Source organism: Aquila chrysaetos, chromosome 25 (genome assembly GCF_900496995.4).
Source record: "Aquila chrysaetos chrysaetos chromosome 25, bAquChr1.4, whole genome shotgun sequence".
Taxonomy (NCBI): Eukaryota; Metazoa; Chordata; class Aves; order Accipitriformes; family Accipitridae; genus Aquila; species Aquila chrysaetos.
The window spans coordinates 4668873-4689640 of NC_044028.1; the positions used below are offsets into that span (position 1 = coordinate 4668873).

General features: G+C 56.2%; 1 protein-coding gene across 2 annotated transcripts; it reads left to right on the plus strand.

Moving 5' to 3' along the window:
* The first annotated feature begins 1390 nt into the window (after nt 1-1390).
* MMD2 (monocyte to macrophage differentiation associated 2) lies at nt 1391-19751 on the plus strand. Of its 2 annotated transcripts, none has more exons than XM_030002054.1 (7): nt 1391-1957; nt 14180-14261; nt 14946-15106; nt 15211-15285; nt 15583-15684; nt 16179-16331; nt 16713-19751. In XM_030002054.1, exons 1-7 carry the CDS (start codon nt 1911-1913, stop codon nt 17122-17124), a joined length of 1032 nt encoding a protein of 343 aa, XP_029857914.1. In that variant the 5' UTR covers nt 1391-1910; the 3' UTR covers nt 17125-19751. The 2 variants fall into 2 exon arrangements, with proteins under 2 accessions (XP_029857914.1, XP_029857915.1); XM_030002055.1 differs by having other exon boundaries at nt 1416-1957; nt 16262-16331; nt 16713-17123.
* The last annotated feature ends 1017 nt before the right edge of the window (nt 19752-20768 follow it).

Genomic DNA, 20768 nt, shown 5'->3' on the forward strand with positions numbered 1-20768 from the left:
CTGAGACAGATCTATTTCGGGACTGATGGTTCACTTCAGGTGTCCCTTGCCAGCACCCCAGCTGCGGGCTGGGGGCTTTGGGGATGGGGGTTATTCTGTTAAACGTGATTTATCACCGTTTTCTCTCCCTCCCCTATTCAGGCCCAGAGAAAAGGTAGAACAGGGCACAGGCATCATGAAATAGCCTTCGCCAAAGCCTCGTCATCTAGAAGGCTGGGAAAGGAACTTGAAAAAAATCTTCCCGGCTAAGTGGCAGAGCGTGGGAGAGGTTTTCGGAGATGATCTCACTCTGCATCTCAGCTTGGACCTGCCGGTCTCAGCCAGGGCTTGGCTGTCCCAGATACTCTGGGAAGGTCCTACCAAAGATGGGGCTTATTTTGTTCCCCCTGCACCTCTTGGATCCCGGTATCACAAGCCTGGTCCCCAATGGTGTCTTCCATTCATGATGGGAAACATGCAGGAAGGTTAACCCCGCTGCTGGCTCCCGGCAGTGGGGAACTGGGGTGCTGCTTCTGTGCGTTGAGGACACTCCACAAGGCAGCATGCATCTGGAGCATCACCCCTTTTGCATCCCCTGGGGAGACGAGCTGCTTTTGGAAGGGGTTGCGGAGGGTGTCAGGATTAATTCATGCCTTGAGTTAAGGGATCCCTTAATTTTTGTCTGTTTTGGCTTTTGGAAGATGTGTGTGCGCTTCATTTCCCATGGAAATGGCCATACAAGCATAACCCTTCATGTTGAGATGTCCTCAGCTGTTCCACCTTCCTCCCATCAACGTTATTACAGCATCAGCAAGGAAAGTCTGCGCTGGGGAGACCAGGACTCTCCTCCTCCAGTTACTGCTGACCTTATGTCACCTTTCTTGTCCCTTAGCTGCTGGCTTGAAGGTGCCTGCAGTCTCTGGCACAGGGTGGGCACGGATGATGCCCATCTGCCCCCAGACAAGACCCCATCACGTTACGTCCCTTTTCTGAGCTGCCAACCTCAGATGTACGTTGGGCGCTCACCTCCTGTGAGACCCTCCCCGGGTGCTGTAGAGGGTGGAAGGGTGAAGGCTTAGGATGGAGATGGGTTGAGGATCCTGGGCTCTCCAGTCCTCGCCTTGCTGTCGTGCTTCTTTGTCCCCCTTCTCCCGAGCAGGGAGGGATGGCTGGCTGCTGGTGGGAGTCGTGTCCCCACCGCTGGCACCCTGCAGTGATGGGGCTGGGGCCGAGCTGCCCACCCCTGCCCAGGCCCCTGGAAAAGAATAGAAAAAAAAAATCATTACAAACAAATAAATAAAAGCAAAGCCAAACAAAGCAGCTCCCTGGGGATGCCGGGGTGGGCTAGCCCTGCCCTGGGGCGGGCAGAATGCAGGCAGGGATGGCTCCGTGCCCCTCCGGGGGGGACCCGGCCGTGGGCAGCGTGGCCGGGGGAGCGGGCAGGCTGCCTGCACTCGCCGCTCCCTCCCTTCCTCCCTCCCCCCCCGATGCTTTAATCACATTTTCAATTCAAATCTGCTGCTATTTGATCCTCTGGGGGTGGCGGCGGGGGGGGGGGGGGGGGGAATATTTTTAGCTGTGCTTAAAGCTGCCGGGGCGGCTAAGGGAGATCGTGCAGGTTGCAGTGGCCGGGCAGAGTTGGACGGGATCTCCCCCCCTCCCTTTTTTCTTCTTCCTCCTCCTCCTCCTCCTCCTCCTCCTCTTTGCACATCTGAGGGCGGCAGCGGGGCTGGCTTCCCCCTCCCGGAGGTCGCCTTTGTTTTCCCGGTGTCGCTCTCCCGAGCAGCCGGGGGGGGGCGGGAGGGGACCGGGGCCGGGCTGGACCGGCCACCCCTTCTCCTCCTCGCCCCTCCGGAGCCCGCGGAGTTGGTGCGGTTCCCCCGGGGCTGCACTTTCCCCCCCGGCCCGGGACCCCCCATGGCACCGCCGCGATGTTCGTGTCCCGGGTCCTGGATTTCCAGAAGACGCGCTACGCCAGGTAAAGCCGTCGGTGCGGCGGTCCCCGACCCCCGGGTACTTGCGGAGCCCCAGGACATCCCCAGCCCCTTGCCCGGGCTCGGCTCCGGCAGGGAGGGAGCCCGAAGGGACCTTCAAAAGCTGCTGAGTACCCCAAAGTCCAGGGCAGGTGCGGGCTGGTCTTTTGGGAGAAGGCTACCTGCTTTTCTGCATCCCTAAGGGATTCAGAGCATCCTTGGGAGCCCTCGCTGCCTTTTGCTGGGTTGAACTTCACCGTTGTTCTCTCGCTGCTGGGGGAACCAGGAGCCCGGCTCCCCACGGGGACAGACCCCACTGCTGGCTGCAAACCCTCCGTGGAGGGACCAGCGTTGCCCAGGGTCCCGCTGCACCCAGGTGAAGTCCCCCAGCCTGGACCTGGGGGCTCCACGGGACTCCCATGGGATGCACCGGTGGTGGATCCTTCTCCCTCTCCATGAAATACCCAGGGAGGTTTTCTAGCAGCAGCAGGCACTTGTTTTAAAAGCTCAGGTGTGTTAGGAAACCTCATGGCACTACCTGTGTAGGGGGAAACCTGAGGACTGCTGGGCACGGGTCAGAGGGCACTCGGCCACACACGCTGCTGCGGGATCAGATGTGGCCTTTTGGAGGGAGCTAGTGGGTGACACGGGGACAGCGGCCGCCTGCAGCCCTCCAGCACGCCGGGTGGCCGAGGATGAGTCAGATCACACAGCACTGGGTGCTGCACGGCCAGACGGGGCTCAGAGGGGTGCTCAGTTTTGCACCGAGGACAGGCTTTGCTCCCAGCTCCCTGTGGCTGTGGTGGGGATGTTTTCATGGCTGCGGAGGGTCCCATGGGCTGGCACAGTTCCTGGGGGCACTCGGCTCTGCTGCTGCCACTGCCAGACTCCCAATGGTCTTGTTAGAGGCAGATACCAGAGAAAAACTTGCCTGGAAAGAAGCAGTGATGGTGTTTCTTGCCTGTTCCAGGCAGTAGCATCCCTGAGGGATGTTTGCCTGGGCTGGGTAAGGGCAGGAGACCTCCCTCCCACCCCTCCAGGCCACCAACTCCTCTCCTTCCATGTGTCCCACTGGGAAAATCCACGCTTGCACCTCCAAAAGCTGCCTGAAACTTGTGGGCACTCGACCATTTTGGTGCTGTAGCTGCCTCCTAACCTTTGCCTGGGGGAGATGCAGCAGGTCTGTCCAACGCATCTGGTACAGAACTCCTTATGAAAACAGAGAACTCAAAACTTTTTTTCCCCAGCTGGCATGCAGAGGACAGGGCCAGGGCGAGATGGAGCCAAGCGAAACTCTGTACCCCCAGAGCAGGAGGAAAACCGTACCTTTGCCCCATGGCAGTGGTGCAGAGGCTCTCTGGGTGCTGAGCAGTAGACCAGGGGCTACCCCCTCTCCCCCAGTCCCCCCAGCAGAACCCATCTGCCAAACTGTTGCTTGATTTATCCAAAAATCAGCATGCTTAAGCCTTGTCATGGTCCTTTCTGGTGACAACTTGTTACAGAATGCCTTGCAGGGATGGAGCCGATGTACAGGGCAGGGGCTGTGAAGGGTCAGGTCCGCTGGGCATCCTCCACCTCTCGCTGGGTGCCAGGGCTGGAGGGAGCAGGAGGAGATGGGTGCTTCCTTGGCTTTCACCCCAAGACACACCAAGGCGGTCTCCAGCGCGCGATGCTAACCCAGAGCTTCCTACATCGCCACAGAGATCCTCTTAGCCTAGTGCTTAAAAATAACAGTTGGCTAATCCCCGTCCCCCCCCGCGCTCCACACACACCAGTTCTCCTCTCTGCAGAAATGCTCTGCTGTGGCATATCCCAAAAGTAACCCTGAAAGCTGTTTGTTCCTTTGTGCTGGGGATGCTCTTCCAGCTTCCCTGGGCTGCAAGTAACAGGGACCGGGCTCTCTGATGGGGATTGGGGTGAGCAGGAGCCACAGGGCTTACAGCAACATATGCCCTTCAAAGCATCAGAAGCATCTTGCAACATGTTTTCAGAGGATGAGAAATTCTTGCTTGTGGCCTTCCTTAAAAAAAAAAGCAAACAACAAATACAAAAAAAACCCAGCAGAAAGTTTTCCTTGTGGTGGAAAAGCCTGGAACAGCTTCATTTTTAATGTCGTTTTATCTAATTTCAAGTGAGGACCAAGAAAGGAGGAACTTGGCTATTGATACACCCGCCAAAAGGAATAAATAAAACACAGTGTGGTGATGAAAGACCTGTTGTGTGAAAGCTGCAGCGAAGGCACCAGGCTTTGAACAAAGAGATGAAAGGCAGCAATCAATGTGGGAGCATTTTGTGAACTGCCAGGAGAAAACTGGGGGCTGGAGGGGCACCGGGGTGTCCCCAAATCTTTCCTGGCTGGGCTTCGGAGACAGAGCATCACAGCTGGGGCAGAGGGGAAGAAAGCAAAGGGAGGGGGCCATCACCACGGTGGGAATAGGGATGCATGGCAATGCTGTTGGAGCAGGTTGTGGTTATAAATGAGGCTCTCTGTGGTTTCTGCTCTGCTGTGGGGTCCAGGGGGCTCTTCTGTTGTCTGCCACTGTGGGGAAAGGGAGTTAAAAAGCATGGCTGCTGCAAGGCTTTCCCTCTCACTCACAGCCTGCTCTGTGGCAAGTGATATCCACCTCCTGACCGAGAGGCCGAATTCAACCATGAGACTGGCAGCAGCACACGGTGACCTGGTGCAAGCAGATGCGATTCCTCCTGCTTTATCCATCCAAGGGATAGTTATTCCCCAACTCTCCCTCCACCCTTTCCTCTCCTCTTCCCAGCTCACTGAAATGGTGCTGGTTTCACCCCAGAGCAACAGATTGGTGCAAGTTGCATCATCATCACTTAAGCTCATCGCCCAGGTTACACTGAGCCAGTAACCGATCCCTCCCTCCACCTCACCACCAGCTTTGACCCTGTTTTGGCCCACTTTTTACTCAGACATAGTCCAGTGCCTCCTGCTGACCTAGCTGCCATGGGACTGCATCTCATCCCCAATCTCCCCACAGGGACACAAAACACTTCCCGGATTTTAGCCATCCAGAGCTGTAATTGAAAGGAAACACAATTAAGCAGGGAGCTGCTGTATCTAACCGGCTTCAGCAGCTCTGAAGCAGCTGGCGGAGAGGGGTTTGCTGGGAGCTGCAGGCTACACGGGGCACTGAATCATCGTAATAAACTGATAGCAGTTCACGATTTGATTTGGTCATGTAAAAAGCTTTAAATCTTATTGCATTTGCTTGTCTTGCCCTGCACAGAGTAACACAGCCAGGAAAATCCACATTAATTTCTCAGCCCAGAAGCAGGAGGTTAGGGAAAGCAGGGGCCTCTGTAGGTCTGTGGTTCAGACTTGTCCTCACCCGCCCGGCGTCCGCAATGTAGACACTGCCACCTCCTCGCCGGCACGAGGGGATGGAGATCTGAACTCTACACTAGCTCAAAAGCAAATTCTCTGAGTTTGGGGAAAAGCAGATGGGAAGACCTTTGTTGCTCCCTGCACCTGTAATTACTGAGCAAGGAGACATTCGCCAACTCCTCCTCCAGCATCTCCAGGCAAGAGAGGGAGAGGAGAACCAGCAGGAATAGGGGGGAGAAAAAAAAACATCAGGGTGCTCAGAACCCAACCACAAGAAAAACAATGCCACTCTGACAGCCTGAGCAGAGCTACCACATTGGGAAGATCTGGTCTCCGTTTGCTTTGCAATGAAAGCGCGAGCAGCCCTCACCTGCTCCCACACATGCTGAGACACTTTCCAAGAGCTCTGCTTCCCCCACAGTCTGTGTGGGATGAAGCAGCGAGAAGGGAAATGCTTTCAGCATTGGTATCGTTGCTCAAGAGGCAGGGGCTCCTCACCGTGCAAGCACCAGCTCCATCCCACCATCCCCAGCAAGACCTGCCAGGCTGCCCCCAGCTGAGCAGATCCCCTTGCTGCAAAAGACACTGCTCCAAGAGATGGGGAGGCCCCCAGAATACCTAGGGAAACCAGGATCACCTGATGTCACTGACCAATTCCACATTGGTTGCTCTGAAGGGCCAGGTTGACTCAGGTACCCTCTTAAGATAGCACTGGTAGGATTCATCTCATGTAAGTTTAGGTGCCCAGGGTGCAGTTATCATTGGAGCCAGGTATTTGGAAGGCAACAAGTACTTCAGAGCATCATTTGCAATGGGATATTCCCTCAAACTGCCCCATTCCCTCCTTTGGGAGGATCAGTGGACCCGAGAGGACAGGCTCAGGTGGGGATCACTGCACTGGAGATGTGCAGCAGCAGGCAAGCCGAGCCCTGTGCCTTGTGCTTTTGGGGAAGGACAGTCTCTTGGCTGCCTGGGAAACAGATGCAAGATGGTCTTCTCCCTCTTTAGCTGGTGTTGGATATCAGCTTGATGTGATTCTTTGGCACAGCTCACTACGGCCAGCTTCACGAGGTAGCGGCCAAAAAGATGCATGGGAAATTCAAGCCACTGCCCAGCGCAGCAGGTCAGTGAATGTGAGAAACAGGACTCTGCCAAGACTGCTCCCAGGCTCGCCTTCCCCTCCTCCTGCCTTCCCACACCCCCAGCTCCACAGTGAGACAAAGCAATGCAAACCAACTACAACTCCTGTGGAAAGGAAGGGAAAAAGAGCACAACTGTTATTCCAATTCATTGCTCTTAAGGGGTGCCTGGCTGCAGCTGCAAAAGGAAATCAGTTGAGTACCCAGAGAGCTGCTGCAAGGGGATGGATGCTCAGAGCAGGGGCTGAGCAAGGCAGAGGAGACATGACCAAAGACACAGAGCTCAGGTCTCCCTTTGGGGATTCTCCAGGTGTAATTGAACCTCAACATTTTCATGCAGTGAAAATCCAGAGTCCAACAGGCTCGATGTGATACACTACAATTGCTCATGATAACATGATACCACAAGCATCATATTCCTGATGTTTGCTTCAGATGCCAATTAGTTGAGCTGAGCAGTGCTGACCTTTGGGAGAGTTTGGATCCAAGTCTGTGCTACTGTTCAAGTTTATAGTCCAGGCTTGCTGCTGCCAAGGAAAGGATTTTATGCAGGGACAGATCAGCAGGTCAGGGGCAAGGAATTACCTCCTCTGCTGTGCTGTGCTGAGCAGCACTGGCTGGTACCATAGCATTAGACACAGCCCTGCCCTCTGTTGCAAATAACACCAATAGAAATCCTAGTATCTGCTTGCCTGGCTGGTGAAACGCATGATTCTCCTTCTGTGCCTTCGTTGTCCAGAGGCATTTGCTAAATAATTTACAGATATCATTTGTACTTGAGTAGCATCCATAAATCCTCAATGAGAGCCAGGCTCTGTCTCTTGGGGGATGCTATGGGGAGACCCTATGGACCTCAGAAACCACGACCTGCCCATGTAATTGCCCAGTCACAGCAGCAGCCAGGGTTAGAGGCTGGGAAGGCTCCAGCCCCCAAACTGCCCAAATCCTTTGCCAGCAGGCAGAGGGGCCAGTAGTCACACTCACTCCTGCCCACCTTGGGCTGTTGCAGAATTTAAGCAGGCAGAGCCAGCTGAGGATTTGTCCCACTCACTTCTGTGCTTGGGCCAATGCAGCCAAGGCAGCAAGGAACACGCACAATGACTTTCCGAACAAGCAAATAGTGAATAATAGAGAATTTTCAGTTCTGGAAACAGTCCTCCTAACATTCATGAAACACCTGGGACATCAGAGTCATTTTGTGACTAATCAGCTGTTGTTGGAGGTCTCACGAGTACCAAATGAAACAAGAAGTCCCAGCTCAGAAAGTAATTTGGGAAACACTCACCAATCCCATCTGTTGTGAATAAACAAACAACTCTGCTGTAGTTGCAGGGTCATGAATTGCCTTGGAAGAGTTAGAGATACCATTTACATAAAGAGCAGAAAGCCTGCTGGAGAGAAAAATAAATATCCCTGCACAGAGGATGGGAATATGGATAGTTATGGCCCTGCTGGGAATTACCTGCTGAGTTTTCACCCACCAACCAAGCCCTGCTAGGTAAATATGGGCTCTTATGGGTGCAGAAATGGTCTATGCCTGCATCCAGCCTGGCTTGGAACCTCCCATGCTTGTCTCTGCTAGGGTGAGGAGCAAGGGATAGGAATCAGATATACCCTTGGTGTGATTCCTGGTGCGTTCAGGGAAACAGCAGCGTATTCCCTCCTGCCAGCCTCAGCCCCTCATGTACCCACTGCCCTGGCAGCAGGAGGTGCCGGGGGGGTGTGCGCGTGTCTTCCCTGTCCCTTCGCAGGGAATATCTGTGCCTGTGGTTCAGAGCCAGGTACAGCACTGACGTGGCTGAGCACATGGTCCCTGGGAGCATCCCTAAGTCAGCAAGCAGACTTGTTCAGCGTTTCTCATGGCATGCAGGCTATATAGTGCCAGGGGATGGTGTACAGCCAGCCCAGGATGTTACCACATGTCAGAGTGCTGGGAACAAGCAGAATTGGGATGAGGTTAATCAGAGGTGATGAATGACAATTCAATCTGCAGCCCATTTTGACTCGCTTTGTGGAAGCAAGGCTTGCACCAGGGGCATCTGGGCAGGTTACTCCAGAAATCTGGTCATCCGCTAATTTACCCATAAGAAAGGTTGAGAAATGCTTGTCTGGATGAAAAGTCTTTCATTTTCTGCTCCCTACCCAAGCTGCCAGCTCTTTGCACGATGCCAGGAAGCAGTACAAAAGAGAATGTTGCGCTGCCTTGCTCCATCAGCCTTCCCGCCCCTTCTCACACGGGATGGGCTGGAGTCAAAGGAGTAGCCCACGGAGCAGGCTTGTCCCAGCTGCCCCTTCTCCCCTGGCCCAGGGAGCCGACCTGCAAGCTCACAGCACACACAGCTCAGCTTTCCAAATCAGGAGTGCCATATGTTTGCGTAGGAGCATGCAAGCACTGAGGAGTAGGCATGGAAATAGAGGTTTGAGCTCTTAACGGGGGTGCCACACAGCCGTGCACATGCCCATGTGGGTGGCTCTGCAGATGGCAACGCTGGGCAGCATCAGCCTGAGCCTTTGCATTTCTGCTTCCCAGCGGCAAACGCTCCCGTGTCAATGGGTAGGAGGGAAAAGCAGGATTTCTCAAGTGCTCCTGGGCTGGATAAAGCAGCTTTGGGGTACTGGAGAGTCTGGGGGCTCTGCACTGGGACCTGCAACCACAGGCGAGAAGGGAGCCTGCTGAGCCTTTCCCACATCACTGAGATGCAGAATTGATGTCCTGGAATTGAGAGGGGGCCCTGAGCACATCCCTGCTGTCCTGCTCCGTCTCCTGCATCCTGGGACCATGCCCTGTGCGTGAGCAGCACTCGGGGCCGTACGCTGCACTAACACACACAGCTCCCCAGGACTGAGCTAATTACGAACCACAGAGAAGCTCAAGGGGATGAAGCCTCTTACCAGGGACTGCAGCTGGAACATTACCAGATTACAGGTCAGAAGCAGAGCACACGCCAAGCCCCAGCTTACAGGAATGCTGCTGCAGCTCACATGTGAACACAAGCCTGAGGACCAAGCCCCGGCATCTGGACTGGTTGTGCAGCCTCTGGCATCATTAGGGCAAATCCAGACCATGCACTGTAGAGGGATCTGGGGCCAGTCTGCCCTACAGGGACACATCTGCTCCATCGCTGTCACCTCAGGCATCACAACACTTGCTCTACCAAGGGACAACCCAAAGGGCCCCAGCAGGACTTACCACCACTTCTGGTCAGCATCCAGCAAATGCTTTCTCCATCCTTCCTCTCTGACAAGATACCACCATCAGGATACAATCCTCCTCTGTTACTCTAAAAGCAGTTGCAACACCCGGTCACAAGGTGAAGGAGGAATCCCCTCCCTTTGCAGTCAAATCCCCAAGAACTGCCCAGCAGGGAACACAGCCTGGAAATACCCCAGCTCCTGGAGCAGGAGGACAGATGGACAGCAACCCAACATCCCACCCTCAAAGACATTAGGCCAAATCCTGAGCAAGCCCAGCCCTTTTATAAGCCATTTGCAGGTGAAACCTGTAGACATTAGCTGGTTTGGGGAGATTCACATCACCTGGGAGCAACCTCGGACACACCGGCTGCTCCTTTGTCCCTGCAGCACCAGCCCACGGTGCAACACATGGCTCTGGCATTTAGTGCTTCATGGGTTGTGAAGGGGATGTCTTGGCTCTTCAAGTGTCACGGCCATGGCTACGGCTTCAGCAATGTGCAGGGGGAGCCCAGCTCCTCAATGCATAGATACACAGCCACGTGTCTTGTAAATAGCCTGATTTATAGCAGGGTTAGGGGTGTCAGGTGTTGGACTGGCTGCTTCCAAGAGCAGGGATGAGCTGCTCGATGGGAGTAGAGGCAACCCCCAGCTTACACCTCCCCATCAGCATCTGAGTCGTGATTTTACACCCTCCTCACATTATCCTTCCACCAGCTCACCTAAAGCACGTCAAAATTATTATCCCCGCTTGGCAAGGGGGAAAGGGAGGGGGAGAGGGAAATGAAGTGACGTGGCAGAGGCCAGCCAGAGACTCAGTGTCAAAGGCAGGACTAAATGCCCCCCCTCCCAAATCGCAGCCTGGCCTGGGTCTCTGTTAGGGCTGTGCCCCCCGTGTTTGTAGGGGACAGCTTTCCTGCAAAGTGTCCCACGGCTCTGCCCGCATGAGTCTGAGATGCCCATGGAGTGGCTGATGCAGGTTGTCTTGGTGCCCCCAGGAGAGGTCAGATGCCCAAATGCTCACAGATAAGTCCTCCCAAGGAATAATTTAATTTAATCCCCTTTTTACCTTCTTCTCCCCCACCCCGGCAAAGCAAGAGCAAAGCAAATCTGCATGATTTTTGAGCTCAGAACTTTGTTCTTGGATAAAAGTCTTTAAAAAACTCACCGCCACCCCCCCTAAGCCACAAAAAAACAGAGTAGAAGAAAGAGAAGGAGAAAGAAACAAGCCTGGGAAGCCGGCTCTGCACTTTGCCCGGGCTGCCTGGGACAAGGGGCTCTTTGTTTCCCTGGCCGGAGCCTGCTGTACTGGCCCTTTTCAGTCTCCCTCCCTGGGAAAGGGGCCAGGGGGAAGCAGGCACAAGCAGGGCAGGCAAAAAACCTGTGTCTGCAGTGAATAAACCCTTCTTGGACCCCCACCAGGCCCCCCATCTTCATATAGCTGGTCCGTACAGTGTCTGCCAGAAACAGTACTGGGGGAAAAAGGTGCCCAGGTGACCCTTGGGTCTCTGCTTCCCGCTCACTACCCCTGAAAATGAACATGTTTGTGTTCCTACCATGCAGGAGGTTTTAAACTTCTCTGTGTCTTTTGGATTTTGCAATCCTAAAGCACCTGCTAAAATGCAATGAAGCACTCAGCTGGTGTATAATCACCTGCCTGCAGCTTCCCGGACCTGCCATGCTGAGCAAGTCACATTGTTGTGGCTTTGCTGGGTCCCCAAGCACGTGGCAGCATAGGCTGGGAGCTACTGGGGACAAGTCGCTCTCGTCTCCTCCCACCCCGGGGATACTGCCAGGGTGTCCCCAAGTCTACGGGCGCAATGACACGGAGCTGGCGATGACTGTGGATTGAGCCAGCTGGGCAGGACACTTGCTGCAGGGATCAGATCTAAGTTTGGAGAGGTGTTTCTTCTCTTCTCCTTATTCTCTTGCATTGAAAAATCCCAGAGCTCTGCCTCGCTGCTAGCAATTCCCCTTCTCCCAACCCCAGTCGCACAGAGCTGGGGCTCTTGGCTGTTCTGCGCTTTCATCAGCTCTAACAAGAGTCGCAGATGCCCTCTCCAAGCGTGTCTGTCCATCTGTCTGGGCTAGAGATCAGCTTTGAGGCTGGTTTTGCACACCAGTACGGCAACTTTCTGCAGGCTGGGAATGGTGCAGGGCTCCCCGTGCCCTGCTCTGTACCCATGCCGGTGTGCACAGGGATGACATGAATTGGGTGGATGCTTGGCATCCTGGGATGGGACTCATCCTGCCCTGCCAGGAGACATTCAAACACCAGCTGCTACTGTGCTTGTTTGCACAGCTCTGCTCCTGAGCAAGGAGTACCACAAAAATCTGCCCAACTAGCCCCAAAATGCAATGCTGGCTGCTCTGGGAGGACCACGCTGTACCCAGGCTGGCCCAGCACTTTGCAGCCAGGTCCCACATCTGCAATGCTCTGTTTCCCATCCTTCACAGGATGATGCCCATTAGAAAGCAGGGCAGGAAAACAAGAACAATTTCTCCCCAGGTCAGAAAAAAAGTTCCTCCTAAAGGCTATCTCTCCCTCCCGGAAAAGCAGGCGTTTGCAGTGTGCTGCACCAGCATGGCTTTGGGCTGCAGGGACACGCACACTGTTCCACCTCATCCCGTGGGGATGGCCCTTCCCAGCCTCTCCATCCCTGTACCAGAGCTAGGGAGGATATTTTCACCCCAGGATCCCTTCCCAAAGGGTCCAGGCACCCCTTGGCCCTGGAGGAGGGGGCTGTGGGAACGGGTCCCACCGTTGCTCCCCATTACTGCTCTGAACAGCAACGACCAGAAAGGAGGGGAGATGGTGTGGGGCTTTGTTAAAATAAATAAATTCAACGAAAAGGCCTCAAACGTGTTTCCTCAGCAACCGCGACGTCACACGGGATGTCTCGTCTCCTCCCCACCCCGCCTTCTTATTATTAAAAGGGAAAAGAAAGCAAGGCAGAAAGTGAAGGGGAGCTGGGGACAGTCTCCTGGCAACACTGGGGACAGTAATGTCCTCCTGCCAGGGGGACGTGGCTTCAGCATGGGGAGCCCGGCCAGCCCTCGTGGCTGGAGCGGCGGGATGGGGACGGCGTCCCTGGTGTCCCCTGGGATGGAGGTGACTGCACGCTGGGCACTACCATGTCCCCAGGGATACTCGGCTGCTTCCCGGCCACGGTAGCCTTGTTAAACCCTGATTTACCCAGTGCGGGTCCTTGATTTGCAGAGCAGTGGGAGCTTAGCCCCTCCATTTCCCCCTCTTAATTCAAGACATTTTTTGGTAACGATGACCGCCACACTCCCCCAACACTCAAACCCTCATCATTTGAGCTATTTAATCCATCCTGGCTCAGTTTTAAGGGACAGCAGTGAGCGGCTCAGGCAGGGGCACTGAGCAGGCAGGAGCTGGCAGAGGAGTCTGCACGGGCGTGGGTGGCTCGGGGACGGGGAGAGGGGAATTCTACTGCCTTTCCCAGCGCCCGGGACCAAGGGGTCATCCTGTGCCCAGCGGCAAGGTCCTGCCGGCCCCCTCGCCCCCTCGCCGGGCGCAGCTCAGCTGTGAAACGTGCCGCAGATGGTGCCGGAGCCGAGAGCAAATGGGGTCAGAAAGCAATTAGCCCAGGTCCTGCAGGGCAGCCCCACCGGTGCCAGCGTACCTCGGCCATCCTGGAAAAGTCTTTAAAACCCTGATTACCAGGAGCAGCCAGGGAAGGGTTCCTCTCTATTTGCCCGTTTCTTATGCCCTTTTGCTAAGCCTCCACTGCTTGGCCCTGCCAGAAGAGGACGCTGAGAAAGGCAGCACTTTGCTCTGACCTGTTATCATGGATGCACATTTAATTTGCCTCTCAGTACAGTGTTATGTACCTAGCAATGGACTAGCCAAACCCAACACTATTTTTTATCGCCGTGTGTTGATCCGACAGGGGAAATCGATACGTTCCTCTGACCGCCAAGAGCAATCTGATACCTCAGACTAAAAGAAACAGAAATAAAGATACAGGTTTCCAAGGGAGCGCAGCGGGGTTTTCCCCTGCAGCAATCTGTGCTGGGACGTGTGGCCCCCCTGGTTTGGAGGTAGATGCAGGTGGTACCCAGAAACCAAAGGCATCATGGGGATACCCTCATCGGAGCTGGGCACGCTGCCGTGACATGAGGATGTCACCACCGGAGGGGTCGAGGACCCGCAGCATGTCCCCCCACTACCCCGTGTGCCTTTTCCACTGCTGGGGCTTTGCCCACCACTGCTGTTGTCTGCCCTCTCCTGCCCGCGGCAGCAGGCAGAGCTGGCTCCTGCCTTCTGCTCTCCAAGCAACAGCAGCTACTGGGAAATGCTTCAGCCTGAGCAAGACCTGGGGTCCTGGCGTTTGGGGCCAGCCAGATGGACAAGCCATGCCCAGTGCCAGGGTCACTTCTGCAGGGCAGCTGGAGCAAAGCTGAGCCGAAGTGGGGCTCCAGGTTGGGGGGCTGGTGGGTGTCCCTGTGCAGACCCCTCCAAAAGGGCTTTCCCCCAAACCATGTCACCCTGAGCGTGTTTCTCTCCCTGCTTCTCGCCGCAGGTTCATGAATCACCGCGTCCCGTCCAACCGCAGGTACCAGCCGACGGAGTACGAGCACGCGGCAAACTGTGCCACCCACGCAGTGAGTTCCTGTGCCTGTCCCAGGGTGAGGGAGGATGGTGCTCAGCTGTCCAGGGATCCCCTGAGGAACCTCAAGGAATACCTAAAAATGTCTGTGTTAAGCCCTGGAGCAGCTCCTGAGGGTCTCGGGGCTGTGATGAGGCAGACATGCTCCAGGTGCTCCCAGGGAGCAGGGATACTATCCCTCTTTCTGCCCCGGGAAGCTGGTGTGCATCTCCCTTGCTCTCCCTCACCATGGCCCCGTGTCCCCAGGGAAGCTGGCTGTGGGCTTAGTGAAGCAGGAGTATTTTGAAAAGCTCCCTGAAAATGGAGTGTTTTTCACAGCAGGAACGGTGACAGGCACCCCATGGGGCTGCCTACGTGGCAGCGGGAGCGAGCGCTCCCCACATCAGGGTTTCCCTCGGGAGCTGGCAGCTCCCACTCTGAGCCCTGGGAGATGATTCAGAGATAGCCATCCTCCTTGTGCCTTCCTCCTCCTCCCTATCTCCACCTGGAGAAGCTATTTTGGAGCTGCACCACACAGGGAGAGACCCTGCCTGGCCCTTGCGGGTGGCCAGCCTGCCTCTTATGGGTGGTAGCTTTCACCAGAAGCAAAAGAAACACCTAAAAGGAAAAGCAGAGACTGTATTGTGGCTGCTCAATGGAAACACAGAGAGTCGACAACAGGCTTGCTTCTCCCTTCCAGTTCTGGATTCTGCCCAGCATCCTCGGCAGCTCCATCCTCTACATCCTCTCTGACGACCAGTGGGAAACCATCTCAGCCTGGATCTATGGCTTTGGCTTGTCCAGCCTCTTCATCGTCTCCACCATCTTCCACACCATCTCCTGGAAGAAGAGGCATCTCAGGTACCAGCCGTGATTGCTTGGGGCTCGGGAAGGGGGAGAGGGTCCGCAGGCCCCCAGTGCTGCAGGCTGTGACCCGTCTGTCTGTCTGTCTGTCTGTCCCGCAGGACCATGGAGCACTGCTTGCACATGTTCGACAGGATGGTGATCTACTTCTTCATCGCAGCATCGTACGCTCCCTGGTGAGTTGCCGGGGGGTGGGGGCCATCGCTTGGCCCCGCTGGAGGGGAGAAAATTAGCCTGGCTCCAACAAATTGGATTTCATTCTCTGGCTTTGGCTCTACTCGAGGCTGTACCCTACCCCTTTCCACAAAACCTTCCTATCCTATAGATTTCAACCCCTTTCAGTTGAAGTTACAAGTTGGGGACAGCCTTTGGTGGGACAGCCATGGGGGCGAGGGTGGCATTTCCCTGGCACCTCGCTGCCCGGGCCGGGGTGCTGCCCTAGACCCACCTCACCGCAGACCTGGGTCTTGCAGGCTGAACCTGAGGGAATTGGGTCCCTGGGCCTCCCACATGCGCTGGATCATCTGGATCATGGCGTCTATCGGGACCGTCTACGTTTTCTTCTTCCATGAGCGGTGAGTGCCTTTAGCGGGTATCGCAGAGCCCACCTCAGCTCTGCCAGCCCCTCTTAGTGCCCCGACAGTAGTCAAGCTGCAGGGGAGAGCAAGAAGGATGGAGATAGACACAGACAGACAGACAGACAGATAGGTACAGGGTCCCTGGACAGCCTCCTGGTCAACTGGCAGTGGTGAGCTTCCTTGAACCACGTCCTTCCCCATCTGCACCTTGGTTTTAGGAGCTTTGGTGGCAGGGATGTAGGAGCAGGGGATGTGGGAGCAGGGATGTGCTGCCATGAGTTGCTTCTCCCACATGGTGGCACCAAATAGAAAGCAAAAGGTCCCCGATATCTCCCCGAAGTCCCAAGCGCCTGGCCCTGAGCTGGCAGCTCCCAAGCCAGGGTGGGCGTCCATCACCCCCGGAGCAGGGTGCCAGCCCCTCTGCGGTGGTGTGGCTCACACATGAGGACATGGGACCTGCCGTGATGGCACCTCCACCCCTTTTCCCATAGCACGGCAGTGGACATTACAAGCGTCAAACTCACTCGACGCTCCCTCTGCACCTACCTCCAAGCAGCTTCTCTGTCGGTCGCAGGTACAAGCTGGTGGAGCTGGTGTGCTACGTTATCATGGGCTTCTTCCCTGCCTTGGTCATCCTCTCCATGGTAAGCCACTGCTGGGAAGTACGCGGGCTCAGCGCGAGGGACAAATCCCAGCGGGGCTGGTTTGTCTCCGGTGGGTTGGCGTGGTCCAGGCTGCGTGACGGATAAAGCCATCCCCAAATACGATGTGGCCTGGCGTGGTTTTACAAGTGCTTTGAGTGCCCAGCAGATACCACGTGCATCTCCAGCGGACCTCCTGCCCGGGCTCCGTTGCGTTGAAATCCTCCCAGCAAAGCAGGGCTGCTGGGTCCCCGCTGCCTCGCTGGAGGGGAGGGTGTAGAAGTCAGAGCGAGGGTCCTGCCTGCGCCCTGCAGCTGGGGCCACGCTTTCGGTCCTGATGGAGCGGTGGCCGTCACTGAGCCCTGCCTCCCTGCTTGCTCCCAGCCCAACAGGGATGGCCTCCCGGAGCTGGTGGCCGGTGGACTCTCCTACTGCCTGGGCATGGTCTTCTTCAAAAGCGACGGTCGCATCCCCTTCGCCCATGCCATCTGGCACCTCTTCGTGGCCATCGGAGCTGGCATCCACTACTATGCCATTTGGAGGTACCTCTACCGGCCTGGCACGCTGGAGACTAAAACGTCCCGGTAGACACCTTAAAGACATCGTTTGCACCAACTGGCACGTGGAGGCATGGAGGGGAGCGGGGAGGCAGCCTGCACCGTGGGCTCGCCCCAAATCACCCGCTCGCCCCATGGGCAGCAGCTGCCGGTGCCCTTCCTGCAGGGACAGGAGAGCCTGGAGGTTGATTTTAAACAGATGTTTCTTTTTTAACCTCCGGAACTGTTTATTTTTTTAGACAAAGGTTTTGTAACATGGTGACCGACCGCCAGGCTGCGGGCGATAGGGGAGCGACCCCTCCCTCACCCGCCTGACCCTGAGCATCCCGTGGGAGCAGAGGCCCTGTCCCTACATGCCCCTGGCTAGTGACAACCTGGGTTTGGCTACTGGAACCCTTAGCACGGGCCACCCAGGGGACTGGAGGGGTTGGAATGGAGGGAGAGACCCAGCCTCTTTCCCCTGGGAGGGGGGCACGTCAGCACCCCTGCACCATCAGGGCTCGGCTCCTAAATGGTCCTAAGTCATGTCAGCGTTAACCGCCCCCTCCCAAGTTCTTGACGGGAAGGTCCGGAGTCAACAAAGCCTTACATGAGACCGAAATCTGAATCTCTTCCAGAGTCCCTGAGCACTGGAAAACCCTTTCTCTAAGCCAGTATTAAGTGCACAACTTGGTACATCCCCCCAGATGGGCCCTGGGATCCCCCATGGTCATTCTCTCCCTGGGGTGCTTTGTTTTCCTCTGCTGTCTCAGTGCCGGTGGCAGCCCTGAAGCACGGCCCTGCTCCCGGGCTCTGCCACGCACGTGCCTTCGGTGGGGAGCAGAGGGGGGGATCCGGCTCCCGGCATCCACCTGGCTGGGGTCAGCCCATCCGCATCAGGGGATTTTTCTTTCTCCTCAAGAGAGGGAAGCGAACCTCCTTGGATTGGGATCACGGGGCTGCCTGCCTTCTCTGCTCCCGCTTTGATGATGAGCCTATTGCTCATCACCGGATTTAATTCCACTTTTGGGAGGATTTCCGACATTCCCAGGAATGCTGCAGGGAAGGGACGCATCCATGGGGTGCTTGGAGGTGAGCAGTGATGGGCACATCCTAGCGATGCTTGGTTTTTAAATGCCTAACCACAGCTCCACACTGCTCTCCAAGGCAGGATAATGAGATATGGAGCACCCATCCAGCCATCAGGAGCATCCCCAACGGTGCTGGAATGGGAAAACCACACCCGGTCCTACTCCCCAAACACACCGGCAGAGGTGCTGGAGCCAGGAGGGTCTGGGACGTGCTGGGCTCTGGTCCGTGCCGGGCTCTGGTGTGTGCTGGGGTCTGTGCTGGGAGGCACAGAAGGCATCGATTTCCCATCACATCTTTTTGGCCTCTGGATTAATCACAACGGCGGCACCCTTGGCACGATGTGGCAAGCGAAGGAGATTTATGGCCACTGTCCCGCATCTCCTGTTTCTCCGGGAGCATGCCGAGGAGCCGAGCTCCCAGCTCTGCCCCACCACCCGCAGAACTTAGGATCCCCCGAGCCTGTGCCACTCCAGGACCGGCTCTCCAGGGCCATGCCATCTTGCAGCAGATTACCAAAGAGAAAGCATCCAGATACTCATCCCCTCCTGACGTGGTGGCTGTGGTCACCAGGTCAGCAAAAAAATCTGGTGGGTTTTCACTTCCATAGGCAGAAAGTTCCTATAAGGGACTCTGGGTGCTATGCCCAGCACCCCAGCCTGGCGTGAGGCTGCTGGGGGGGGTCTCTGCCCGGGGCACCCCAAAGCAGCCTTTGGGCTGGGCTGCCTCTCGGGGTGACGGGTGGTCTTAGGGACAGGGGGTGAATGACCCGATGCGAGCCCGGTCTCTGCTGCTGCCTCTCCCAGGCCCCCAGGACGCAGCCCTTGCTCTGTCACCTACCGCAGATGGAGGGGTGGAGAAGGACGAGCTGTGCGTAACCAGCAGTTGGTGGAGCATGTCTGGGGTTGGAATAGTGGGATATGGGGGCCCAGAGTGGGAGCTGCCATTTTTGCTGTCTGGCAAGTCATTACCCTTCTCCGTGCCTCAGTTTCCCCATCTGTAAAATGGGGGTGAAGACACCGACCTACCTCACAGGGCTCATGTGAGGACCCCGTGAAGCACTTGGAGGGCAACTAGTGCTTTACAAGCACATGCTTCAATTTTCACTGAGTCTGGGGGCCTGGATTCCCAGAGCCACCGTGGGGCACGGTGACAACTGCGGCTCAGTGTGCCCAGGTCTCCTCCTGCTCCGTCACTAAATCCCACGGGGGAACCACCCCGGGGACAAACCGTGCACACAGCAGTCCCAGATGCCGGGCAAACATCCCTTGGCAGGGGCTGAGGATGCCCAGGGACCAGCATTCTGTTTCGTCTGCGGGTGTCATCCCATGGGATTTATCTCGGAAGCTGTTTTGCCACTGGGGGCTTTTGGCCCTAAATCTGTCCCGGGGCTCCCGAGGCCCAGGGAGGTGCCAGAAGGACTTTTCCGAGGCTACTTCATCTCAGCCTCCTGCTGAAAACCCAGGGCAGATGCCTGGGTGGGAATGGGTGGCCAGGCTCCGTCGGGGACATTGCTTCCTAAATCCTTCCCTTGCAAAGCAGGGTGGGGGGCACAGAGCAGGTTATTGGATTGGCCTCCTATTTTATACTAATTTTAAATGACTCATAATATTCAGGATGCCTGTGGAGGAGGCTTCGAGGGATCTTTTTAGCATCTCATGTTTTTCACCATCCATTCTTGTTCAATCAGTATTTTATATTTAACGCAGTATTGGGTCAAATAAAATATAAGGAAGATAACGCTAGTGAATATCGTTTCCTGTGGAGTAGGATTGAAATAAAAACTCAAGATACCTCACTATTGTCTGCTTGTTAAATCAAAATTAGTTTCCCTGCAGCATCTGGAAATAAACCCATTTTCTATCTGACTTGCCCTGCATGGCATCGCTTCCCAGTGAGGAGAGGAGCCACTCAACCAGCTGCAGCGAGGCCCCGCTCATGGCAATGGAGCGCTGAGCACCAGCTCACCTCGGTGCATGGATGGCGTGGCCATCTGCTGGCTCGATTTGCCGGGGGGGGGCCAGCGCGTCTTTGCCCTTCACACCAGCTGCACGGGGAAATTCGGAAGGTTGGCGACGGGTTGAACTCCAAGCTGCAGAGTTTCCTTAAAATAAAATAAATTAATGAGTTTGCTGACAGCGGCCCTGTGCTCGACGGTGTTGGCTGAAGGGCTTGCCGGCATCTCACCGAAGTGGTTTCAGCGTAACCGCTCTGCGCGCCCGCTCTGGCCCTGTCATTTCCCCTCCTGTGGCGGCCGAGTCTGCGGTTGACGTATATCGAGCCCCGGGGCTGCCACCGCAGGGGAGGAAGGGTGCCAGATCTGGGGAGGAGGAAAATCTGTGGCAGACCAGGCAGAGGGTAAGCACTGCTCGCTGCGGACCCCAGAGGGGAACCCCCCCCCCCATCACCCACCGGCTCCCGCCAGCCTCTCCCATGGGCACCGGCTCCTCTTGGAGAGGGACAATTTGTCCCCATCCAGGGACCCTCCCAGCTGGTGCTGCCCGCCCTGGGCTCTGCACATCCACTGCCTGCCCTCTCGCTCGTACCTCTGCATCGTAATTACGCCGGGGCTGGATCCCCCACAGGCTGTGACGCTCAGCAGCTTTCCCAGAGAGCTGGGGAGGGTTGCCTGCTTCCAAGGGCAGCTGAACTCACCCCGAAACCTGGCCCACAACTTCCACCTCGCCCATAATTTCTTTGCTGCTGGCAATGGGGCTGGACTGGGAGGCCTCCTGGCTTTGCTTTGCTTTCATGCTGTCATTCCCGGAGGGTGTCTGGGTGGCAGACCCACCTTCCCACCCAAAGTGTAACCCCT